The sequence below is a fragment of the Podarcis melisellensis genome (genome assembly GCF_964234715.1).
Source record: "Podarcis melisellensis genome assembly, chromosome: 15".
Classification (NCBI taxonomy): Eukaryota; Metazoa; Chordata; class Lepidosauria; order Squamata; family Lacertidae; genus Podarcis; species Podarcis melisellensis.
In genome coordinates, this window is record NC_138532.1 from 23,613,886 (window position 1) to 23,640,926 (window position 27,041).

At 46.0% G+C, this 27,041-nt stretch overlaps 1 protein-coding gene across 5 annotated transcripts in view; it reads left to right on the top strand.

Moving 5' to 3' along the window:
- The window catches only part of GRAMD1B (GRAM domain containing 1B), a 210,503-nt gene that overhangs the window by 73,913 nt on the left and 109,549 nt on the right, over window positions 1–27,041 (top strand). For 4 of the 5 annotated variants that reach the window (XM_081889789.1, XM_081889788.1, XM_081889787.1 and 1 more), the window contains exon 2: window positions 12,359–12,436. In XM_081889789.1, coding sequence (XP_081745915.1) covers window positions 12,359–12,436 — 78 coding nt within the window. Of the gene's footprint in view, window positions 1–10,562; window positions 10,592–12,358; window positions 12,437–27,041 lie in introns of those variants that run through there. The other variant, XM_081889790.1, reaches the window with a different exon arrangement.

A 27,041-nucleotide genomic window follows, 5' to 3' on the forward strand; every position in this document is an offset into this window, starting at 1 on the left:
TTGATAGTGCATTTGTGTCCTTTGCTTGTTAGGCATAGTTTGATTACTGCAGTCCATGCATTGGTAACCTTGCGGTTAGACTGCTATAAAATGCACTGTGTGTGAAGCTACCCTTGTGTTTGGTCAGGAAACTACAGCTAGTGAGTGGGGTGTCTAGCTATACTCATATTTCACCTGTGCTAAAACAATGACACTGTCTGCATGTTAGTTTCAGAACCATGTTGAATCTTTTGTTACTGACTTGTGAAGTTCTAAACAACCTGAAACTCAGGTTTCCTACGTTCTTCAGAAAAGGCCTTGCTTGCTTCACTGTGGTTGATGGGCTGTCATCTGGGGTTATCATGAAAATGAGCCTTCTGTGTAGTGGGACTGATTATCAGGAACATCTTTCCTCATGCAATTTGGTGGGCACCTACTGTGTTGGGCTTCAAAAACTTACTGAAAACTTACTTTTTCCATCAGACTTTCCCTTGCTTTTAATTATCTCATACACTGCCTGTATTTTTCTGTTTCCATGTTTTGCTGGACACTTTTTATTCAACAAACCTAATTTTATTGGATTTTTAAATTTCATTTTGATATTGCATATTTCCTTTTTGCTTGTGATTTTATGATTGCAATTGACACAAATCTCTGAGAGATTTTGTTATATTAAGCGGTATATAAACTAGATTAATCTGTGCAGTACAATCCTCTGCAAGCCTACCCAGAAGTGAGTCCCACTGTGTTCAATGAGACTTTTTCTCAAGTAGGGATGCAAGAAGGCATTGTTTTCCATTCTGCCCAATATTGATCGCAGGCAGAGCACTGTTTCTGTTCCACTGCCCTTCATCTCCTGCCAAAAGCTATGTTATTTGTCTCACTGTCTGCTGAAGCAAAATGACATAATTTGCATAATTAATTATGTAAATCACCTTGCCATTATGTTACTCTAGCTCATTCATTTCAGTGCAAAAGAGCCACAATGCAGACATGGTCGGCGCTAGAGGAAACCATAACCAATTACATATTGTTTGCCAGCTCAAAGCAATAAAGATGACAGTGAATACCAATCATATTGACTGAATTGATTTTCTCTCTGGACATAGCTGGTGTTCACGTATTCTTCCTATTTTCTGCTCCTGTTTCCATCAGAATTTTCTGACCCCTCCTCTCAAGTAAATGTAGCCTTAGCATTTTAGCAATTTAGGAACTCCTGTGTTCTATCTTCCTTTTAAGATACAAAAGATGGTGTAGGATGGGAGAAATATAACTCTGTGGCATGGTGTCTGTGCATTGCGTGAAGCTGGGATGCCTTCCTTTGTCTGCCTGCGATTGTCTGCATGTTGTTGTAATGCAGGCATTAGCAGCCGTATTCTTCAGAACAGCCTTTGCCAACTTGCTGGCAGGGGCCGATAGAGGACACTCAGTTGGTGAAGTCTGTTCTTCAATATGTGTTGTTGCTGTTGTTGCTGCTGCTGCTGTTGTTGTTGCATTTATATCTAATCTTTTTCTCTAAGGAGCATACATGGTACTCCTTATCCTCATTAATCCCCATAATAACCCTGTGAGGTAGGTTATGCTGAGAGAGGTAGTGACTGGTCCAAAGTGAGTTTCATGGGGGATTTGAACCCTGGTCTCCCAGGTCCTAACACTCTAACCAGGTGTGATGGGACGATGAGCTGCTTGTGCGTAAAATGCAAGTCCCTCAGAGTTTGATCAGGTTTTCAAACCTCTGCCTGTGACGGAGCCCCTCCAGCATGGCTGCGTCAATCACTAGTAGAATCCGAAAGTGGCTGCTTTCGGAATCGTTTCCAACATAAAAGCTCTTTAACGGAAACACGTCGTCTGGCCTCTCGGCGTGACAGTTTCCGGCGAGGTGTGGGTGTCCCTATAGGAGGTCCTGAGACCTCCCCACTGTTTTCGCTGGAAGCGTCTCTGAGCCATCCCTCCGACTCACTTTCCCTTGGAGTTCTTGCTCGCCCTCTACTGGTTCCCTCTTCCGCTGCTACTCCTCTCTCAACCTCAGTGAGCCTTTGCGCCCCCGGCGCTTTAGATGGCAGTTCCCTGACATCCACCTCCCCTCCAGGGCCCCCTTCACCCCCTCCCGTCTCCTCCCCTACTGGCGGTGAGGAGGTAAAACCCCTGAAAGAACCTCCTTCGTCTTCCGACGTTGCGAACACTTCCCTCCACTTGTTGCTGTTCCTACTCTCTCGGTAATCTTCGTCATCAGAGTCCACTCCCTCTTCCAACTCCGACTCCGCGAACCCTTCCATTTCCTCTTCCTCATCGGTGGTGCCGAAATACTCCCTCCTAAACCTTGCTATCGGCTGAGGTTTCCTCGGGAACCTTTGGTGGAACGTTTCTGTTAAAACCTCGTCATTGACTTCCTCTGCATTCACCCAGGTGTTTTCTGACTCCGGTTCCCCTTCCCACGCCACCAAATACTCCACCTGATTTCCCTTCCCCCTGGAATCGAGGATTTCCGCTACATGGTTGCGGCGTTCCCTCTCTTCCAAGGCTGGTCCCCTGACGTACTCCCCTTCACGTCCCCCCCTGTATGGTGACAGTAACGACCTGTGGAACACTGGGTGCAATTTCATGTGGTTGGGTAATCGGAGTTTGAAAGCTACCGGGTTGACCTGCTGAATGACCTCAAAGGGTCCCAATCTTCTGGGCCTCAATTTCTTACAACCCCCTTTGAACGGCAACCCTTGGGTTGACAACCACACTTGATCCCCCACCCTTATGGTTTCACCTTCCCTTCTGTTCTTGTCTGCCTGCTTCTTATATTGTGCCTTAGCCCTTTCTAAGTTGAGCTGGAGCTGATGATGGATCGCTTCCATCTCTTCTACAAAATGTTCAGCCGCTGGGACGCTCCATCTCTCCCCTCCTTCCCCTGGAAATGCCCTGGGGTGACACCCGTAATTAGCCAAAAAGGGACTCATCCCTGTGGACACATTCTCCGCATTATTGTAGGCAAATTCTGCCAACGCCAACTTTTCGACCCAATCGTTCTCTCTGTCATTGACATAACACCTCAGATATTGTTGAAGAATGCCATTTGCTCTTTCCGCCTGCCCGTTGGTTTCAGGGTGCCGGGCAGTTGAAAAATTGACTTCCACGTGCAGCAAGCTCATGAGCTTCCTCCAGAACCTGGAAGTAAATTGTTTGCCGCGATCTGAGATCACCCTCAAGGGAGCCCCGTGCAACCTAAAGATGTGTTCTACAAACAACTTCGCTGTTTCTTCCGCTGTGACTGCATGTGAGCATGCTACAAAGTGGCACATCTTAGTTAACAGGTCTACTACTACCATGATGGCTGTTTTCCCCTTGGACTTTGGCAGATCCGTCATAAAATCTATTGATATCGCTTCCCAAGGCCGTTCTGGTGTGGGTAATGGTTCTAATAACCCTGCCGGCGCCCTTCTTTCCCCTTTGGCTCGCTGACATTGGTCACACCCTCTTACATACTCCCTTACATCTTCCCTCACCTTAGGCCACCAAAATTCCCTGGTAACCAACCACATGGTCTTGTGTTGTCCAAAATGTCCCGCCGTGGGGCTATCATGCAACTGCTTGAGTACTCTCCCCCTCAATTCACCTTCGGGTATATACAGTGCCCCTTTGTAATACAATGCCCCATTTCTTTCCTCAAAACCTCCGGGGCTCTCGCCCTCCCCCCTGAGACCTCTGAGCTTATCCTGGGCATATTCATCATTTTCCGTTTCCTCTACCAGTTCTCGTTGCCCCACCAGCGCCGCCCCACACACCCAGCGGTCCTCAGGGATGACATGTCTCTCTTCGATCACCCCCTCCCCTTCCCAATACTCTGGTTTGCGTGAGAGCGCGTCCACCCTGACGTTTTCTGGGCCTGGCACATAACAAATTTCAAAGTTGAATTTGGAGAATTCCTGTGCCCATCTCACTTGTCGTTGGTTGAGCACTCGAGCTGTTCTCCAATACTCTAAATTCTTGTGGTCGGTGCACACTTGCACCTTGTGTTGTGCCCCAATTAATAAATGTCTCCACCTCCGGAATGCTTCGTGAATGGCAAGTAGTTCCCTGTCATACACCGTGTAATTCCTCTCGGATTTATTCAGCTTCCGCGAGAAGAAGGCACACGGTCTCCACTCCGACGCACTCCTCCCCGGTTGAAGAAGGACCGCCCCTACCGCCCGGTCGGATGCATCGGTTTCCACTCTCATGGGTTTTCGTAAATCCACATGCAGAAGTTGTTCTTCCGAGGCGAAAGCCCTTTTCAGTTCTTCAAAGGCTCGATCCGCCTCTACCGTCCAAACAAATTTCTTCTTGCTGCTGAGGCAGTCGGTGATGGGCGCCGTCAAGTGGGCAAAGTTCTTGATGAACTTCCGATAAAAGTTCCCAAACCCCAAGAATCTTTGCACGTCCTTCTTGGTCTTCGGTGTCTTCCATTCCAGTACCGCTTGGACCTTGCCTGGATCCATGGCCAATCCCTTGTCTGACAAGCGGTACCCCAGGAATTCCACCTCCTTGGTATGAAACTGGCACTTCTCCAGTTTCACCCACAGCTGGTTGGCTTGCAGCCTGCCCAACACTTCTCGAACGTCCCTCACATGCTGTTCCTCATCTTCCGAATACACCAACACGTCGTCTAAAAAGGCCACACAATTCTTGTAGAGCAAAGGTCCCAGAACGTGGTTTATAAAAGCTTGAAAACACGCGGAGCCCCCTTGTAGACCGAAGGGCATAACGAGGTATTCAAAGGCTCCCAAAGGGGTAAACATGGTGGTCTTCCATTCATCTCCCTTCCTTATGCGTATCAGATTGTACGCCCCCCGCAGGTCCAGCTTTGTAAAAATCTTTCCCTTCCTTACTCTGGTCAAAATGTCATCAATTCGGGGCATAGGGAAAGCCAGGGGCTCCGACACTGCATTGAGGGCCCTAAAGTCACACACCAGTCTCGGTTTGTCTGTGTTCTTTTTGTCCACAAAAAACACTGGGCTGCCCCCCACCGCTCGGGACTCTCTGATGAAACCTCGCTTCAGGTTTTTGTCAATGAACTCCCTCAGCTCCTGCATCTCCCTGTCTGACATGGCGTACAGCTTGCCTACTGGGAGTTGGGCCCCAGGGAGTAGGTTGATTTGACAGTCAAAGGGTCTATGCGGTGGCAGTTTGTCTGCTTCCCTTTCGCTGAATACGTTGCTCAGATCTGCGTATTGCGGGGGCACCTTCCCTTTGTCCATTACTTCCATCCCGGCTAGGGTGATTCTGTCTCCTCCCGAAACCTTCCCCTCCTTGCAGTGTTCTAGGCAATGCGCTGACCCAAAGGAGACCACCCTCTGATGCCAGCCCACTAGCGGATCGTGTAGCGCCAGCCAGCTCATCCCCAAAATGATGGGCGCTCCTCCCAGGATGGCCACATTAAACGCTATCTGTTCGGTGTGCCTTGCCACCCTCATTATCATCGGGACAGTCTGTTGGCTAACTTCTCCCCCCAACAGCTCTCTGCCGTCAATCGTAGTCACCTGCAAGGGGTTACTTAAAGGGATGGTCTGTATCTGGTGCTCAGCTGCAAACTCCTTACTCATGAAATTACAGGAGCTGCCTGAATCCAAAAGCGCCTTGATCTTTAGTGGGTGTCCGTTTGGCAGTTCTAGTAACACCTCTATCACTAAAGCGGGTCTGGGAGGTTCCGGCATGGGCACTTTCACTGCTCTTCGGCCTGGCTGCTGTGCCCCGACGGTGGCAGCCAGGCGTTGGCTTTTACTTGCTCCTTGCCTTCCTCTTCCTTTCCCCCAACAGCTCCTGCCATCCCTTGCCATTCCTTTCTTTGTGGGCAGACTCTGGCAAAGTGCCCTGGCTGTTGGCAGAGATAACATCTCTTGGCGCTCCTTCCCTCCTTCTTCCGCCCTTCACTGGGATTTGAAACTGCGCGCGCCCGCGCTGTTCCAACTTCCATCGGCTCTGCCGGCGGGAAAGGTGGCTCTGGAATGTCTGGAATGCGGAACTCCCTCCAACGGTCTCCTTTCCCTTCCCGCTTTTCCAAAGCCCTCGCCTCCTGGCGCGCTCCTATGCACAGCGCAGATTTGGTTAACTGATCCATAGACTCCGCCCTGGGCCCCCGGGAAAGCTCATCTTTGACGGTTGAAGAAAGCCCCTCTTCGAAAAGCATTTGGATGGGCTCCGCCGATAGGTCCCACCCCAATTTATGAATCAGCATAGTAAACTCAGTCCAGTACTCACGGACAGATCTGCTTCCTTGCTGGCAAGCCATTAACTGCCTTCGCACCACCCCCTGCTCAATATCGCTGGAAAACATCAGGTCCATGGCACGAAAAAACTTCCTCGTGTCCTTTAGGATCTCATTATTCGCTGCCATCAGGGGTCTAACCCAATCCTTCGCCCCGGATTCGAGATGGCCAATCACAAAGGCCACTCGCGATTCCTCGTCGGGGAAGTCATCAAACTGCAAGTTTAGAGCGTATTGCATCTCTGTTCTAAAGGCATGATAGTTCCTGGGATCCCCCCCGAATTTCTGCACCAATCCTGGCACCTTTCTGGCGAGCGGGGTGGTTTTCTCCTTTCCCTTTTCTGCATCCTGAGCCCTCCTCTCCTCAAGCCTCGCCGTTTGCAGCGCCAACTGGATCTCCAACGCCCTGTACCTTTCTTCCAGGCTTGGACCCCCTCCAGCTGCTCCTGCTCCTCCGGTTCCGGCTGGGTTGCTCATGATGCTTCTCCCTGCACAAGCTGGCTTTCGGTGACTTTCGGATTGCTGTGATGGGACGATGAGCTGCTTGTGCGTAAAATGCAAGTCCCTCAGAGTTTGATCAGGTTTTCAAACCTCTGCCTGTGACGGAGCCCCTCCAGCATGGCTGCGTCAATCACTAGTAGAATCCGAAAGTGGCTGCTTTCGGAATCGTTTCCAACATAAAAGCTCTTTAACGGAAACACGTCGTCTGGCCTCTCGGCGTGACAGTTTCCGGCGAGGTGTGGGTGTCCCTATAGGAGGTCCTGAGACCTCCCCACTGTTTTCGCTGGAAGCGTCTCTGAGCCATCCCTCCGACTCACTTTCCCTTGGAGTTCTTGCTCGCCCTCTACTGGTTCCCTCTTCCGCTGCTACTCCTCTCTCAACCTCAGTGAGCCTTTGCGCCCCCGGCGCTTTAGATGGCAGTTCCCTGACACCAGGGCACCACACTGGTTCTCTATATGTTGATGTGTTGCTGTTCCTCTTAAATTTCCTCCATGACTCACTGCAAACTCATTTATCTATTCACTAGAAGGGTGAAGGAGGACACAGTCAGGAAATGAGGAATCTCATTATCAGTAGAGTAGGTTGCAAGAGACAGAACTTTGACCTTATCTGGAGGGTGGAAAGACAGCTCCCCCACCCACTCTGCCTAAGACTGGGAGGTAGTCTCAGGACTTTGGTTTTCAGACCCATTTTCGTGTGTTCCTTCTGTTGCTGCCCGGAATTGAGATTTTAAGTGGTAGGATAATGCCTGTGTCCAACTCTTCTACATTTTTTTTCTGGAGTATTCCTGCATCAGAACATATCTGAGATCCTTATATTTGGCTTTCAGCTGACCACTGAGATTTGGAGTGAAGGATGTTCCATATTTAAAATATAGTTAACACAAAATGGAAGGAGAAAGCACAGACCCTCATTTGCAAGACCTTAACCAGTATGGTACTTTGTAGGGCTTCTATTCACTGACCCGAAATCCCATTAACAAAGTGCATTGTTTTGTTGATACAAAGGAATATAACCTATCTGTTTCTGAGGCCCTCTTTTTGCATAGAAACAAAGGGAATTAGATGAAAGCACAGTTAGTTTCAAGATGCAGAATGTGTGATCTTGAGCGCTGCTTGATGTTTGAATCCCCCTGACACAAGATCTGTATATTTATCTCTGGAGAAGATACAGGGAACTTTGGTTGTTGATTGATATTTGGTGTCAAGATTTAAACCCTTGGAAGTGGGGAGTTAAGAAATAAAGAAGAACATGTACACAAAAGACCTTGTTATGGGGCAGGCCCACCCATGAGGCAAGGTGAGGCAACTGCCTCAGGCAGCAGGATCTGCAGAGGAAGCAGATTAGGCTCCCAAGGAATGCATTGCCCCCACTGTAGCAGTTGCAGCAACAGCTTTGGCATGCTTCTTGGAGGACAGATCTGCTTCCCCACCAGGGCTGTCCTAAGCATATCTGGCGCTGTAGTTCAAAGCTCCCTCTGGCGCCCATCCCCGTTTACCAGAGTTTTTTTAGGAAGGATGGCACTGCTGGAGGAGGCGGGCAGCAGCTGGAGGGTGGCTCCTTTGGCAGGGAATAGGCAGAGGCTGAACTGGCTCAGCTGACCGCTTTTTGCCATGGTGGCCGCAGCAGACGGAGGCCCTGGGCACGGCATGCTGCTTCGGTGTGGCATGGCAGAGGTGGGCGAGGGCGGCGAGCTGATGCCAGGAGGCGCATGTTCAGCCTCCGCCTCTTCCCTGGCACCCTCCAGAACTTGACGCCCCGGTGCCCTACGCCACTAGCCTCTATGGGTAAGACGCCCCTGGTCCCCACCATGCTGCCTCTACAACTGCCTCTTGGCAAATAGGAGGCACTGCTGATCTCCCACCCTTGTTCCCAGTGTACATCTTTATGCCCCGCCCCCTTATTCCTGATGTAGAACTTCACTCACACCTTCTTCCCTGACTGGGGCAGGGAGTGGCATTTTGTGGTTTGCTTCAGGTGCCAAATTGTCTTGGGCTGGCCCTGCCTTGTTGACTTTTGGGTAGCTCTTTTGCTGAGGAATGATGGTTGATAGAGGCTTCGTTCCTCAAAATCAGGAGCTCCATGTGACACTCTTGTTTTTTCTCTGTCACAGATGTGCTTATCACCCCTTCTGTCTCACCCATGCTTTTCCTCGGTGTAGACTTCTTGGGATATTGAAGGCCCTGCTGTATTTTTGAGGTCGCAAATTGAGCAATTCATTCCTGATGTTGGCTTGCACGCCGACTGTGCAAACTGGGCAAAGTTTAAGTACTTTTGCAAAGAACTGGCACACTACAGGTGCAGTGTGCAACTACGGTAAATGTTGTGGCGCATCACTCTTTACACCCAGTGAGGTGTGTTCCTGTTCAAGATATCAGCCAGCCAGCCACCCTGAGGAGGTGATTTGCAAAGAAAGGAGGCAAGATGGGATGTACATGTTGAAGAGAGTGGTCATAGAATTGTAGCACTGGAATGGACCCCAGGTGTTATCTGGCCCAAACCCCAGCCTAAGACTAGTGGTTAGAAAGATATTGTACTAGAAATTCAAAGATAGCTGGGAGTTTTTTATGGAAATGAGCAGTGTTGGCCAGCTGGTCCCGAGAGCAATACTGTGTGAAACAGGAACAGCGCGGAACTTCAAACCATTTTCCTTTTGCCTCCAGTGAAGGTTCCGCACAAGATTTCAGCAGCTGGAAAGCAAAGTATGACATCTTGTGGTCAGAGGCTATAATTCTCCAACAAAAATATCACCCACTTAAACTTGATCCTTAGCTCACTTACTTTTTGTTCTTTATGCTGTATATTTCTTGTGTGGTTCTGTTGTTTTAAATTATTGTTTGTTGCTTTGATACATTTTGCAAAAAACAAACAAACCCCTGTATAGAGCAATTTTAAGTAAAGAGAAGAGAAAAGAAAAGGGTTTTGTTGTTGGGTTGCTAGACTTAAGTTCAGTGAGACCTGGGTTCAAATCCACGCCTAGTCATGAAGCTCACTTGTGGCAATTCACAATCTCTCAACTTAGCCTACCTTGCTGTGATGATAAAATGTCGTGAGTGGGAAGATCTACGTATGCTGCCTTGAGGTCCTTGGATTCAAGGTGGGATATAAATGCAGTTAATGAGACTACAGTGGTACCTCGGGTTAAGTACTTAATTCGTTCTGGAGGTCTGTTCTTAACCTGAAACTGTTCTTAACCTGAAGCACCACTTTAGCTAATGGGGCCTCCTGCTGCCGCTGTGCCTCCAGAGCACAATTTCTGTTCTCATCCTGAAGCAAAGTTCTTAACCCGAGGTAATATTTCTGGGTTAGCGGAGTCTGTAACCTGAAGCGTATGTAACCTGAAGTGTATGTAACCCGAAGTACCACTGTAATAGCAAGAATAATGACCAAGCTGTAAGTTTTCCATCTCTTTGGATGGTGTCCAGTCACACGGTGCCTATGTCATACGGACAGTGATGGATGTGGGACAAAGTGATATGCAGAAAACAGTGATTGTTTAACACAGGGTTGATGCCTTTTTTGGCCTGTCACTTCAGAAATGTTTGTTCTTGAACTAGGAGGTAGCCTGAGTAAGGTGTCAGCAAGAGAAATGCCGTGCCATTGCCAAATTGTACTTTAAAACATTATTTATTATTCAACCAGGAAATTGCTTCTGAGTGCATACTGGGGCACTACCAGTCTATGCTCACTTTTGCTTTGTGATTGCAGTGAAATATTGCTGAAGGATAAGTGCATGCAGTGGTGGACGTGAATGTGTTGAATAGATCCTAGAGATCTTGGTATATCTGGTTTGGGGTTTCAGCTACTGGCTTCATTTGCACCTAACACTGAGCTCAAACCATGCCAGAGCAAGAGACAAACAACCATGCATGTACCCAGGTTGAATTTTTATATTATTTATGGCATTTGTTTCCCACCATCTTCTCCAAGGAGCTCATAGCGGTGTGCACTCATAGCGGTGTGCACAGTTTCCCCTCTTGTCATTTAATAGCCATAACAACCCTGAGAGGTAGATTAGACTAAGAGGCAGTGACTACCCCAGGCACCCCAGTAAGCTTCACAGGTCCTAGTCTGACACTCTAACCCAGGGGTCAGCAAACCTTTTCAGCAGGGGGCCAGTCCACTGTCCCTCAGACCTTGTGGGGGGCCAGACTATATTTTGAGGGGGGAAAGGAACGAATTCCTATTCCTCACAAATAACCCAGAGATGCGTTTTAAATAAAAGGACACATTCTACTCATGTAAAAGCAGACCGTCCGCGGGCCAGATTTAAAAGGCAATTGGGCTGGATTTGGCCTTAGTTTGCCTACCCATGCTCTAACCATTCCACCACACAGGCTCTCAATATATCAGCTGTTTCACCTCTCCCTTGGTCCTGCTGCCACTCCCAAAACCTGGAGCTAAACCATGATTTGACTTAGTATTACATGCAAACCCAGGCTTGTGGTTTACCTCCCCGAGAAAACCATGTGTAGTAAACCAAGAACGAAAACCTTGATGACAGCTCTTGCTTTGCTGGCAACAAGGGAAACCACAAGCCCAGGTTCACACGTAACTGTGTAGTTTGGTAGCAGTATGACCTAGGGAGGTGTGAACCAGCTGTTATCTTCAGTCTCTTTACCTGCATGCTTGTTCATTGTCGCTGAGATATATTTTAGTTTACTGTTGCATATGAACCAGACAAGTACTGTACCTCAGAGCTGAGGAGCTAGTGAATGATGCTCTGTCATTCGTGAACAGAGGACAGAGTTGTTATCATTGGAATGAAACTAATTTGGATGGACCAGTGGAGTAAATCCTGGTAAGGGTCATTTTACAGGATTGGCTTCATGATGGCATTAGCCATTATTTCAGTATTTATTCTGGAGCCAAGCACTGATTTCAAGCTTATTTTGGGACTCGGATAACAAAACTGAAATTAACAGTTCGGAACTGAAACCCAACCCTGTCCAATAAAATTCATCTGGCGCTATTTAAAATCCTGGAGTTGAAGGACATTTTGTGAGCAGAATATTTGAGCCTTCTCTTCCACCAATTTCATCATTTCTCATTGGCCTTGTGATTACTTACAAACATACTGCCCTAAAATGAAATGTCGGGCATATCTCCGCAAGCTCGGGGGCTGGGATTTCTTTGTAAAAATACATCACAGGCATATGAGGATACTAATAAAAGATTTGGGAAAACACACTGAAGATGTAATGGGATGGGATGCTGGAAATTGCCCACTCCTTTTGCAGTTGATGGTCCTTATTCCTTCTAAAGCTCTTATCAACTAGGTTAGACATTTTTTAAAAAAATAAAAACAAGAGTTATGCAGATTTATTTCTTATTGGTTATTAGAATAGAAATTGGATTGACTTAATAAAAAAAGTTATTTACGTGTATTTTTTTATAAGCTTAATCCCTCTAGAATAATTTTACTTTTGACTGAGATCATCAGTCCCATTGCAAAACCCACTTGCTTACTGAGATGTGTGTTTTCAGGCCACACCCTATTCTTGTGAGCATAATACACTTCAGCTGTTTTGAAATTCTGTATTTTAAGTTGTTGTAACCCACCCTGGAGCCTGCTGCTGAAAGGTGGGTGATAAATTGAATAATAATCCACAATACGTGTGCCTCATATAGTGCTTGTTTCTCCAGCAGCCAACAGAGCAGCCAGCAGAGCAGTCATGATGATGACCCATCCCGATTCCTGAGCCCCCGAATGCGTGACGACGGGTAAGTTGCTGGAGAAAATGACAATACCCAGCTCTATCTCTCTTTTAAATCATAACCAGTGAAGGCAGTGAAGGTCCTGTGTGAGTGCCTGGAGGCGGTTGGAGGCTGGATGGCGGCTAATGGATTGAGGTTGAATCCTGACAAGACAGAAGTACTGTTCTTGGGGGACAGGGTGCGGGCAGGTGTGGGGGACTCCCTGGTCCTGAATGGGCTAACTGTGCCCCTGAAGGACCAGGTGCGCATCCTGGGAGTCATTTTGGACTCACAGCTGTCCATGGAGGCGCAGGTCAATCCTGTATCCAGGGCAGCTGTCTACCAGCTCCATCTGGTATGCACGCTGAGACCCTAGCTGACTGTCTCGCCAGAGTGGTGCATGCTCTGGTTATCTCCCGCTTGGACTACTGCAATATGCTCTACGTGGGGCTACCTTTGAAGGTGACCCGGAAACTACAACTAATCCAGAATGTGGCAGCTAGACTGGTGACTGGGGGCGGCATCACATAACACCGGTCTTGAAAGACCTACATTGGCTCCCAGTACGTTTCCGAGCACAATTCAAAGTGTTGGTGTTGATCTTTAAAGCCCTAAATGGCCTCAGCCCAGTATACCTGAAGGAGCGTCTCCACTTCCATCATTCTACCCAGACACTGAGGTCCAGCTCCAGGGCCTTCTGGCAGTTCCCTTGATTTGAGAAGCAAAGCTGCAGGGAACCAGGCAGAGGGCCTTTTTGGTAGTGGCACCCACCCTGTGGAACACCCTCCCACCAGATGTCAAGAGATAAACAACTATCTGACATTTAGAAGACATCTAAAGGCAGCCCTGTTCAGAGAAGTTTTTAATGTGTGACATTTTAATGTATGTTTAATCTTTGTTGAAAGCCGCCTAGAGTAGCTGGGGAAGCCCAGCCAGATGGATGGGATACAAATAATAAATTATTATGATTATGATTATGATTATTCAGTGCAGGGAAGGCCCATGGCTCAAGAGTGGATGCTGTGTATTCAGGAAGTCCCAGTTCTTTGTGTGTTGACTCAAAAGCAAGTCCCAGTGAGTTCAGTGGAGGCTTATTTCCAGGGAAACGGTGCAAAAGAATGTGTGTAATGATGACAAGTGTCAGCTGCACAACCAAAAGAGTCTTGTTGCTTGTGCCTTCCTATTGATGGGGAGTCCTAAGCAGTGCATTGGGTGGGAGGAGAAGGAGGTCTTTAAGATACCCTGGTCCAAAGGCATTTGGGATTTTAAAGGTAAGAACCAGCACCTTAAATTGAGACTGAAAATGAACAGGTAGCCAATGCAAATCAAACAGGGCTCTAGTTATAACCATCTGGCATATTTTGGACCAGTTGAAGTTTCTTGACACTTTTCCTTTTGATACAAATTTCTTTTACTGCTGCATGGTATTTTGGATGCAAATAACTACTTTAGGTATGTCCAAGGGTTTGGAGGTGTCTATTTATTTCTGCTTTTTAATATGCTGTAGCACAAACAGCTTTTAAATTTCCACTCCCAGAGCAATTCTCTGTATGTCTGCTGCAGTGAGACCCATAGAACTCAGTGGTGCCTACTGCCAGGTTTGAGAGACTGCAGAAATTGGCCGTGTGAGATCAGGAGGGTGGCGGTGGCAGCTCCTATTCAGGAAACCCAAAGCCTCCTTGAGCATGTGGAACTAGTTGTGGAATGATTTGAATTTGGAGCACACTTTCCAAGTCAAGATAATAAAGCCTTCCTTTTCCTTACTGTGTATGGGTTTATTTCCATCTTTTACTTCATTCTAACTTCCCAATGGCAAAAGCTGAGATATGCTTAGGTATGCTCCCAGCTTCGTCTCTAGCAAAAGCTATAGTTGTAATTACTGCTTGAACAAATTTAAGGCATTTGCAATGCAATCCTATGCATGTCTGCTCAGAAGTAAGTCCCAATTAAGTTCAGCGAGGCTGAGTCCCAGGGAATATGGGAATATGCAACTTTACACTTTTAAATTTCATAGAAGATAAAAAGGGTAAAATTTCAATCTGCCAAACCAGGGCAGGTTAATGGTAGTTTGTGAGCTTCGTTTTGGTGGTCTGTGGTGTGTCTGTAAAGATAGGATTAAAAATCACACAGCGTCTAGCATTGGAAACTACTGTACTATTGCTACAGCAGGCAGAAAAATCATGAAGTCGCCCACCAAAACCCTCAGCAGTTTTTAAATGGTCCATGGGTGGTGGTGAGGTTTGGAAAGCACTGTGCTAAGTTATGTACAATGCATTTCATGTTCTCAAAGTAGTAAAGGAGTGTAGCTTTGATAAGAAAGTAAATATTGCATGTATTTCAAAGTTTCTTGAAATTTCCATGCCCCCCCATTAAAAATACTGGTTCCCCACCCCACCCCACGACTTCAGATTTCCCCGGAAATTCTGCATCTCTCCTGAGTGTGCTGCCCATTCTTCTTTCAGTAATGGAATGTCCTTGTATTCATTGTACAAAGTCAGTTACCCATGCAAAGACAATTATCATTGTGGGGGGTGTTTCGGTATATATTTTATTTAGCATAAATCTGAAAATGTCAACCCTAGCTAAAGGAGGCGGGGGAGCAGCTGCAGACTGAAACCATTGTATAGATGTCAAGTGCCTGTGAAATATTGTTAACTGTGCAAATATAGCAACATCACGCCTGGTTATATTCTGACAAAGACACAAGACTTAACCGGCTGTCCAAATGACTGCTAGTTTCTGTTACACATATGTTCATAAAATTCAAATTGGTCTTTGGTCTTTATGAATGATCTGATCTATTGGGACTTCCGTCTATATTATTGCACTTTATGTGTTGTTTATGTGCAAGATAAACATTTGATATTGTGATAAGAATATATAGAAGAGTATTGTTTATGTGAATGCGCAGCCAGTTACGTCTTGTGTGTTTGTCGAATGTATTTCATGTAACACAAAGTTTGATGTTGTTTTGCTGATTATATTCTGAGACATGTAATTTTTGAAGGTACCCAGGATAAATCTGAAACATGGTGCAAACTCATTTTGTCCTGTGAAAAGAACAGAGCTTTTCAAGGAGTTGTCTGTGGCAAGCGGCTACTAATGCTGTCTGATAATGGAAACAACTGGTTCTGTACATGCGTGACACAAACATGTGTGTGTGTGTGAACAATAGGGATGTGGACTGCAGTCAGGTATGGTATAAAGAGGATGTGTGGTTGTGTTGGAACTGCAGCTTGGCTGACGTCACTGTATGCTGAAAGAGTGACCTGGAAAGGAGGTGGAACGATCTGGCAGCTGCAACCTTTGTCACATACATTCACTTGATCTCAGTCAGCCCATGACATATCTGACTCTGCGAAAGGAAAGACGTCGGCAAAATGATTAAAAAACAAAGCAAAATAGGATGGAAGATTTGTCTGTCATAATAGTTTTGTTGATGTGTAGGAGCACAGGCCACAAAAGGAAAACTTTTGTTTAATTGCCTAGATGGACCATTGGCCTGACCTAGCAGAATGAAGAACCTACGTTCCTCATTCTGTCCTGCTAATGCATCTACTGCAGTTAGGAGAGATCTGTGGCACCAGATTGTAGGAGCAGAAATGCCACTGAGTGAACCCCGCTTCTGCATGTATCGTGCGAGTTGAAATTCTGTATTCTACACAACTATTCTCCTGATCGATCCGGCTGCTTTGGTCCTCACAAATTCTGTGATCCTCACCTACAGTCAGTTGCTCCATAGGGAGCCTCGGGCACCAGTACTTAACTTACTTTTCTTTTCCTGTACACTTCCTGCTGCTAGGTACACCATCACGCTTCAGGCAGCCTTGTGATGAAAACATATTTCCTGATAGATTTCTGCATGCCATGCAGCTGATGTAGGCACAGTGCATCTATGCACCTTCTCCTTGGACCAGTGCCTATAAATCCTAAGGCTCTTTTTCTGTTGCATGATGTCTTCTGTTCACTTTCCCTGAACCTATTGCTTGTGCGTTTGTTCAGCTTTGGTCAGAATCCTCCAAGCTTTTCAGTCTTTGCAGTAATGGAGCACCTGGCACATAGATTCCTGGCACAGGTGTTGCTTTTTCAGGTGGGGGGAACACACTCCCTGCTTTTCATATATTTTGCAAGGGAAAGTTATGGAGGAGTTTCCCTTTATTTTTAGCCTTTGGGGCCTTTAGTCAGCCTAGACATTCACTTCAGCTGCCGCCTCATCTCTGCTGTCAGATGTTAATCAGTTGTTCATCTTGCCTTGGTTCCAAATCAAACTTTTAGGTGGTCTTTGTTCCTGGCTGAAGAAGGAGCAGGGAGGATAAGAAAGAAAATGCAATATGAGGACAAATTTGGATTCATATGTTTCTGGCTCTTTGTGGTTGATTTATTACAACTCCAAACTGCAGCCTTGGCACAAAAGACGGGGGAGGACGGGGGGGGGGGGGGAGAGGACAAAACTGTGAAAGTGGCACATGTGACTCCTCCTTTGTGTGTTTTTTGGCGAGACCAGCAAAATGTATTGTATTTCCACTTCCCTCTCCTTTCTGTTGGTAGGTGTTCTTAATTGGTTGCACAGGAACGGCCGACACTTTGTAATCACAGCCTTCAGAATCAGAGTTTTAAACCTTACTTGGGTTGTAGGTTCAGGGTCAAAGCCAACTAGAGTTTGCTGTGACACTAATTTTAGAAAATACTAAAACAGGCCAGAAGTTGGGACTTAAAGGGGCAGTAGGAAAGAGATTCATTTTTAGGTCAAAGGAAATGTATGATGGTGGAATAGGAAATGAAATTCATTATCTTTTCTTCCTCTAAGTCTCCACTCCCTTTTTTGAACTCTAGTCTCTCTGGGGAGCTGCCATCAGATGCTGGAGAGAGGAAATCTTTATCCTGATGTCAATCTCTGCTTGGGAGCCTAGGAATATTCCTTGTTTAAGGTCTTCTTAGGGTTTACTTTCTTGGGCATGTGTTGAACCTCCAGTTCCTTTCTCTGTCATATCCTCTGCTTGCTTTCCACCTTTCCTCACCCTCTCCAGTTTTGGAACTCTCAGGCTCACACTCAGCTTTGAGCACATACTCAGAATATTGTAAGGTGGCCACTTGCCCCATTTATTTAACTTTCACCGAGGCAAGTGTGGGGAACTTTTGGTCCTACGGATGTTGCTAAACAACAACTCCCTATCAGCCCTAGTAAGCATGGCCAATGACCAGGGATGATGGGAGCTGTCGTTAAGCAACATTTGGAGTGCCAAAGGTTCCCCATACTTGCTGTCTAAAGACTTAAAATGCACATCTTCTATGATTACCTTTTATCTATGAGAGTCATCGCAGTATGTGCTTCTTTGGTGATCCTGAAAGATAACATTGCTAGAAACATTACCAGTTTCTGCAAGGGGATCTTGACATGGAAGAAGCCCTGCTGTAGGTTCTCCTCCTGCCCCATGGCCCAGCTCCATTTCATGATAGTACAGTGTTATTGGTGGAGGACATTTTCCTGCAACTCTCATCTCCTAAAGGTTACAGAGGAAAGTGCCTTTGATTTAACTAATGGGTTATTTCCCAACACAGTGAAGCCATGTGGAAAACCATTGTATAGCACACACTAATATGTAATTCTATCCACCACTAGGATATATCCAGCTCTGTCTGAAGGTTGCATTCTCTATTGTATCACTTGAATGAAAAACCTGGCTAACAACTTCAGAACATGTGGGTAGATAATATTCATCCCACAGTCACCTGCTGGCAAAAATCAGTGCTGGTGATGCCTCATTTTCTTTTTTAATCAACGGAAGGGGGTGTGTTCCCACCTTGTTTTCTTAACATGGGGTCTTCGTTCCCTTGTTTCCTTCAGATGCAGAACATTTCTATTAATGCCTCACTTGTAGAAGCAGCTAAGATGATGGAAGCAAAAGCTGGAGAGGCCTTGTCATGTTCTAAACAGAATAATTTATCCCCCTGAGGGCCAATTAATAACCCAGGAGAGGGCATGGATGAGAATTACCTTTTGGTAGCTTAGTACAGCTTAATGTTTTCCTCCATATGTTTCTCTGCAGTCATTCATGCCTCCATAGTAATGTTGATCCTGGAGGTAATAAAAAAGAACACGACAGAGGTGAAGTTGCCTTCTGCACTTGAAATTCCAGAGCTAACTCCACACAAGGTCCTCCGTGCCTCAATTTACCCTCCTGCAGAAAGCTGCCCAATCCATTTTGATGGAAGTAAGAGGAACTGCAGGCCAACATGCCTCTTCCCACTGTCTCAAACAAGCAGTGGTATGTCCCAACAAGGAAGTCCTGTAGGGCAGGGTCAGGAGAAAGCCCTGAGAAAGGGACCATTGCCAGTTGAGAGAAAAGGCACTGTGATTCCCAAAACTATGGAACTCGTTCCCACAGGAGACAGCAATGGCCACTAACTTGGATGGCTTTAAAAGAGGATTGGACAAATTAAGACTATCAATGACTACTAGCCCCAATGGCTAGGATCTGCCTTCATGTTTGGAGGCACTGATGTTTCTGAGTACCAGGAGAAGAGTGTGCTCTTGTGCTTAGGTCCCACTTGGAGGTTTCTCATAGGCATCTGGGTGGCTACTGTAAATATAGGATGCTGGACTAGATGGGCCACTAGCCTGATCAAGCAGGCTTTTCTGAAATTACTATGTCCTTATGCAAAAACAGACAATTGCCATTCACTTCTAGATATGGCAGCAACTCCTTTCTACCATACCCAATTTGTCAGAGGGACATCTTGGTTGCCTCCAGCCTCGTTGCGTAGAAAGAGAGTGGGAGAGAGAAAGCCAGGTTGCCCAGAGAGATGAGTCACGGCTAAGAAGGATAGGAACAGAATGAGGGAGCTAAAGCTATGGCAAGTCCCTTTTGGGGTGGCATCTATTATGTGTGCTTTTATATATAAATATATATAAAGATCTAGCTCACTTTCACAATTCTAAAATCATTAGCTCCATTTATAGCCTGACCTTCCTCAAGGAGTTTGGAGTAATGCCTGTGAGATTCCCATGTGGCAATACCTTTCAGGTATTGATCAGAACCAGCCCCCCTTAGCATCAGAGCATTAGAGTAATAATATCAGTCTGTTATTGGACTCTAGGGTTGAGAAACTTAATAAACTGATCAGTTTTCAAGGAAACATGAGAGCTGAAAGTGTTTGGAGGGGAGTGAGTGTCAACCAGCTATTTTCTAACAAACAAGACTATCAATGACTACTAGCCCCAATGGCTAGGATCTGCCTTCATGTTTGGAGGCACTGATGTTTCTGAGTACCAGGAGAAGAGTGTGCTCTTGTGCTTAGGTCCCACTTGGAGGTTTCTCATAGGCATCTGGGTGGCTACTGTAAATATAGGATGCTGGACTAGATGGGCCACTAGCCTGATCAAGCAGGCTTTTCTGAAATTACTATGTCCTTATGCAAAAACAGACAATTGCCATTCACTTCTAGATATGGCAGCAACTCCTTTCTACCATACCCAATTTGTCAGAGGGACATCTTGGTTGCCTCCAGCCTCATTGCGTAGAAAGAGAGTGGGAGAGAGAAAGCCAGGTTGCCCAGAGAGATGAGTCACGGCTAAGAAGGATAGGAACAGAATGAGGGAGCTAAAGCTATGGCAAGTCCCTTTTGGGGTGGCATCTATTATGTGTGCTTTTATATATAAATATATATAAAGATCTAGCTCACTTTCACAATTCTAAAATCATTAGCTCCATTTATAGCCTGACCTTCCTCAAGGAGTTTGGAGTAATGCCTGTGAGATTCCCATGTGGCAATACCTTTCAGGTATTGATCAGAACCAGCCCCCCTTAGCATCAGAGCATTAGAGTAATAATATCAGTCTGTTATTGGACTCTAGGGTTGAGAAACTTAATAAACTGATCAGTTTTCAAGGAAACATGAGAGCTGAAAGTGTTTGGAGGGGAGTGAGTGTCAACCAGCTATTTTCTAACAAACAAGACTATCAATGACTACTAGCCCCAATGGCTAGGATCTGCCTTCATGTTTGGAGGCACTGATGTTTCTGAGTACCAGGAGAAGAGTGTGCTCTTGTGCTTAGGTCCCACTTGGAGGTTTCTCATAGGCATCTGGGTGGCTACTGTAAATATAGGATGCTGGACTAGATGGGCCACTAGCCTGATCAAGCAGGCTTTTCTGAAATTACTATGTCCTTATGCAAAAACAGACAATTGCCATTCACTTCTAGATATGGCAGCAACTCCTTTCTACCATACCCAATTTGTCAGAGGGACATCTTGGTTGCCTCCAGCCTCATTGCGTAGAAAGAGAGTGGGAGAGAGAAAGCCAGGTTGCCCAGAGAGATGAGTCACGGCTAAGAAGGATAGGAACAGAATGAGGGAGCTAAAGCTATGGCAAGTCCCTTTTGGGGTGGCATCTATTATGTGTGCTTTTATATATAAATATATATAAAGATCTAGCTCACTTTCACAATTCTAAAATCATTAGCTCCATTTATAGCCTGACCTTCCTCAAGGAGTTTGGAGTAATGCCTGTGAGATTCCCATGTGGCAATACCTTTCAGGTATTGATCAGAACCAGCCCCCCTTAGCATCAGAGCATTAGAGTAATAATATCAGTCTGTTATTGGACTCTAGGGTTGAGAAACTTAATAAACTGATCAGTTTTCAAGGAAACATGAGAGCTGAAAGTGTTTGGAGGGGAGTGAGTGTCAACCAGCTATTTTCTAACAAACAAAGTGAATTGGATTAAGAAAACAAAACACAGATTGCAAAATTTTATACCCAACAGTTTGGTCACCATCTTGGAAAATGGCCACCATTTTCCAGATGTTATGGAAAGTGCTGATGTTTGAGGTGGGAGGAGAACCAGAACAAGTGCACTTTTTCATTAAGAAGTACGACATTGTCACTATTTTCCCTGACCCCAATATGTAAAAATGTCAGAATGGTGGTGGCCTGCCATGGAAATCCTAAGGAAAAGGGGTTTCAGAGAATGGCGGAGGAAAGCTTCAGGGCACCAAGGCTGCCATTGTGGCATGGTTGTTGTCTTCTTCTATATTGTCTTCCTGGGAAGCCACGTTGATGCTTTTGGAAAGAAAAGGAACTTGGTGAGTGCTAAGCGGTTTTCAGAATCAAGGGCAATTTAAAGGGAGGAAAAAATCTCTGATGTGGCTGCTGTCTTGGATTGTGTTGTGTGTTTGATACAATTCCTGGTTCTAAGCAAGAGCATGTCACAAAGTCTTAGATGCACAGCTGTGACAGTTTGTACCTCTTGTGTATTTGAGGTTCTTTACAGTTTTATGTAGGGATGCGGGTGGCGCTGTGGGTTAAACCACAGAACCTAGGGCTTGTTGATCAGAAGGTCGGCGGTTCGAATCCCTGCAACGGGGTGAGCTGCCATTGCTCAGTCCATGCTCCTGCCAACCTAGCAGTTTGAAAGCACGTCAAAGTGCAAGTAGATAAATAGGTACTGCTCCGGCAGGAAGGTAAACGGCATTTCCGTGCACTGCTCTGGTTCGCCAGAAGTGGCTTAGTCATGCTGGCCACATGACCCAGAAGCTGTACGCCGGTTCCCTCAGCCAATAAAGCGAGATGAGTGCCGCAACCCCAGAGTCAGCCACAACTGGACCTAATGGTCAGGGGTCCCTTTACCTTTACCCTACTGTTTTCTGTAAATTTCTTAAAAGCAATAGTGTAGTGGTCTGGGGCTGAAGACTTGTTACTATTTCACAGCAGGGTTGCTGTGGGGTCCCTGTCTCTGGCATCATGGATCCCATCAATCAACACAAAAGGGAGTTGTTGTTTTTAAATCCACTGTAGGCTCTGTAGGTTATGAACTATAGGTTCTTAAAAGCTAAGCATTTAGGAACACTGGAAATACAAGGCGCTATCATTTCAAGAGAATTCTGTGTGAGCTCTGTTAGTTATGTACAGTGAAACTCCACGGAAAACAAAACTGAAGTTACTCCGAAATAAGTATTGGTTTGTTTCTTTGTTTACTGAATTTCTATACCGCCTTTCATCTGAAGATCACAGGGTGGTTTACAATGTAAAAACACAAAAATATATACCATAATAACAAACAAAAACAGTAATGTACTCCTCCAAGTTTAAAAGGCACTCCAAATCATTTGCGCAGGTATATGCCGAGAAAATAGTAGATCTAGATGAAAGGCAACCCATGAGAATCTGCACTGATATTTGCAACACATCCCTAATTATTTTATCGTATATTTGTATAATTACCAGATTATTGTATAATCTGAGAAGAAGCATGGCTGTGAGGGGGCATGGCTGTGCTCCTATCATAAAGAGACCTCGATCCTAGGACCCAAACTAACGGATTCAAATTACGAGAAAGAAGATTCTGATTAATAGCAGGAAGAACTTTCTGGTGGAAAGAGTTGGTCAACGGCGGAATGGTCTGTCTAGTGAGGTGGTGGACTCTCTTTCATTGGAAGTATTTAAACAGAAGTTGGGGGCCATCTGACAGGGATTCTGCAGTTGTGATACCTGCTTTGCTGGGGACGGGATTGGACTAAATGACCCTTGGTGGGGGGGGACCTCCAAACTCTAAACATTTCCATGATTCTATGACCCTGGACTTCTGAATTTTGCACTATGCCCCCGCTTAAAAGATTAAGAGTCCAGGTGTGCTTAAAATGAAATCTGCTCAGTTCTGGGAATCAATGTGGTACCAAAGAGTATCTGAAGAAGTGTGCATGCACACGAAAGCTCATACCAATAACAAACTTAGTTGGTCTCTAAGGTGCTACTGGAAGGAATTTTTTTAAATTTTGTTTCACCTATGGCAGACCAACACCTACCTGTAAAGAGTGGACAGTCATCCCTGAGATGCTCTTGGACCTTTCTTACCTGGGCTGTTATCATGCATGTTTGCATGTGCATCCACATTCTTGGCAGGGCCTTGGTGCTTTCAAAGACACCTGCGTGTGCTGCTCAGGTGCTTGCACTGCTACTTTTGTTTGCTGATGGTAGCAAGAGGGAAAAGTTTGTGCCCCTCGGGGGAATCAATTTTCTCAGGTGCTGTGCTGGGATTTGAGAAGCGAAAACTTTGCCCCTCCCTGCAGCACATCTGACATCAATTACAGGTGGAGCTGTGCAGGCGAGGCTGTTTTTGTTTCTTGAGAATTGGGACAGAGAGGACCTGCCCACATCTAGATAGCCGCACGGAGCCAGAAAGCTGGTGAGGACCGAATCAAAGGCACTCCAGCCGGGATCAGAGGAGGAACGGAAGCAACGAGAGGCTGAATGTAAATATCCAAGCAAGGTTTTCAGCCACTGGCAGTTGAAATGGCGTTTCAGGCATGACAGCAAAGTGGAGGTTATTTTGGGAAGTGGTTGAGCTTGCAAAGTCCAGTGACATCTTCCTTCTCTTGCTCCTCCTCGATGCAAGGAGCCCAAAATGATGTTGCGGTCCAAGTTGACTTGTTAGAAACGCGGCACAGCAGAGAGAACAGACAAACACATGCTCGCTCCAAGCTTTGAATCCATGCACTGCTTTTTTGGACCAGCCTCTTTGGGCTGGACTCTGGACCCACTCCTCCATCGGGACTAGAAGCTTTGCTGGGCTGTTGGTTCCAGTTCTTCTATGGGCTGCAGGCACCTGAGTTGGCTGTTGCACCACAAAGCACAGCCATGGTCCAGAACCTGCATCCCAAGGAGGTCGCCTCCAGTATAGCTGTGAGGCAGGCCTGCCATTTCCGTATAACTTTCCTGAGGAAAAAGCTCTCCTTCCTCAGAGTCATGTAAGTATCCTGGGGGTGGGGGCAGGAGGTGGGGGTGAGAGATGGGGTTGTGTTTAAATGTGTGTGTACCTTTGTTCACCTGCATGCCTGCATGGGCAGTGTGTGGCTGTGTGAGTGTCAGCACCTGAAAAGAGCCCTGCTGGATCAGACTGAGGGTCCTTCTCTACCAGTTGCCTCTAGGAAGCCCATCTAATCATAGGATCATATGGAAGGGATCCTGAGGGTCATGTCATCCAACCCCCTGCAGTGTAGGCCACAAAACAAGAGTCTTTCCTCTTGCATCTGCCCAACATCTGGTATTCGGAGGTGCCCTGCTTTTTAGTGTGGAGGCTCCATGTAGCAAATAGCTGTTGATCAGCCTCTTCACCACAGATTTAGCACTTTTGAAAAAGCCATCCAAGCTAGTAGTCCTCAGCACCATCCTGTGGCAGTCAATTCTGTAAATTGTGCATCTGGGTTCAATGTCCCAGGAGGTCAAAACGAAGGAGCAACCAGTGGAACCCAGCTGCAACAAAACATTGTAGTGTGGAATATACCACCAAGCTTTATCGGTCCTTGTTGGGCCATTTTGGGGGGGGGGTTGCTTCCTTCATTTCCCACACCCATTAAGATTTGTTTTTTCCACTTCTGCAAAATTTGGGGCCTCAAAACCCTGTTGATACTCCCTCTTCTGCATGTGACTGGTGCCATTTGGCTTCATAATGATCAGCCGTCAGAGAAGGAATGAGTTTTCTGTTAGTATAAGATGATAATTCCTCTTAAATGGAAAATGCTAGGCTGGAACTCAGCAGTCTAGATTGTTGTCCCAGTTCAAGCATATTTGTGTTATCTTTCTTAGGGCCCATACTATATGCAAAATAGAAATAAGTACCTTCTCTTACATGATAGCAAGGGCGTCAATAAAGACAATAAAGCAAGGACCCATGGCAGGTTTTCCAGGTAGACCAGAAGCAGGAAGGAGATGAAAAACCAATATGTTGTTGTTGAGCATAAGTGTTTGCAGACCCACTCACAGTGACCGCGCCCCAGGGAGCAAGGCTTATTCTATGAAGGTGTGCAAACTGGACAAGACAACGTCCTGGGATTTAAAATTGGCCACAGCTTTATTGATTCCAGATTTGCAAATAGATGGTGTGATTATCATGTAGATGCCGCTGAAAACGTTGTGCTTGGTTTCACATGCATGCATCTCCCCCAAGTAACTTTGCTCCACCAAGCCAGAAATTGAGATTTGTGGGTAGTTATTAGGGAGAAATATATGCACGGAAAAGTGGAGAAACAGAGAGAATGGTGGATGAGGAAAACTGGATTTGTGGGAGAGGAAAAGTATAAGGTGCGAGAAGTGAATGAAAGGTGATGGGGAGTTGATCAGTGTATGTCACAAAAAGGGAGAAAATGCTGATCTTGAAGGTGGGTGGCTTAAAAGGAATTTTTACTCTCTCTTTTTAAAGAAAGAATATTTGTAGTATCAGCTTAATAGTCCCCTGTGATTTACATGAACCTCTCAGTGGCACAGCTCACTTGCTTTTCATCCAGTCTATTTTAAGTCAGTGGACACTTTACAAATAGTGCAGGATCTAAGTATGCCTTCACTCCCCAGTTTCTGTTTACTTGCAGGGAGATAAGCACTTGTGCTTCATTTTGTAGATATTGTTGGATAAGGTTTTCCTACTCGGGTATCTCCTCCATATATATCTTGTTTGATTTTGTTTATATGCTGCATTTCAGACCACCCCCCCCCACAAGACGCTCAAGGTGACTCAAAACAAATAAATGCAAATATAAAATAATACAAATGCAAGTGATACAAATGATTAGAATTCAAAGCAAAATCATAATATTTCAAAAGTATTAAAAACCAAATGGATTCCTGTTCCTGCCAAGAAAGCAAAGAGCATTCCCTGAAAAACTGTTTAGAGAGGGCAAAAGTAAATAACGGAGCTGCCGCTCAGCGGAAGAGCTTTTTTAATGTGGAAAAAAGTAACATATGAAATGCTCCTGTCTTTCATTGCTTGAAAGAGCTCCCTGCTCTTCTGTATTCAGACAGTGTCTTAACTCAGAGGTTTTCAACCAGTGTGCCAGGGCACCCTGGGGTGCCTTGAATGATAGGGGTGCCACGGGCAACACTGGCCTCTGTCCCTCTTTCCTTTCCTTCCCTCCCTCTTCTGATGCCCTCTTGCGTCTCTGCCTCCCAAAGTCTTGCACATCTGTTTGTTGCAGCAGCCCTGACTACAAGCTCCCCAAACGAATGGTGCCTCTGGGGCTGGCCAGGGGGTGCTTCCCTGGCCCCTGTGGGGCAATGTGAGGAGGCACCTCTATTTCAGGCAGGGGGTGCAGCTCAGAGACCGGGGTGGCAGCAGTGGCTGCCCAGAAGACTTCCAAGGAGAAGGGGAGAGGAGAGGAGGCTGAGGGAACACTCTACAAGGTGTTAAAAAATGGGTGAGAAGCTGCCAGCTCTGCAGGCAAAGGGTGGCATCACTGGGCTCCTGAGCCCCACAGGGGCGCCACAGAAAGGATGTGGAGCTGTGGACTTTAAAAAGGTTGAAAACCTCGGTCCTAACTCCTTGGATTGATAATGCAATTCTTTCTGCAAATGGGAACATTATCCAGCACTGACATATCTAAAAGACAAGTACAGTGGATGTTGAGTCACTCAGAAGTGGAATGTGGGCTGCAGATTATTTTTCTTCTCATATCTGAAAATGTTAGAATTTTTAGTAGCTCCATATCTTGTTCTATGGTGATCCTTACATCTTCCCTCCTTTGTGGCTCAGTGATGTGGCAGCATTCTTCCTGCTCATGAAGGCCACATTCACGCCATCCATTTAAAGCACTATGGTGCTGGTTTAAACCGTCATAGCTTTTCCCAAAGGATTCTGGGAGCTG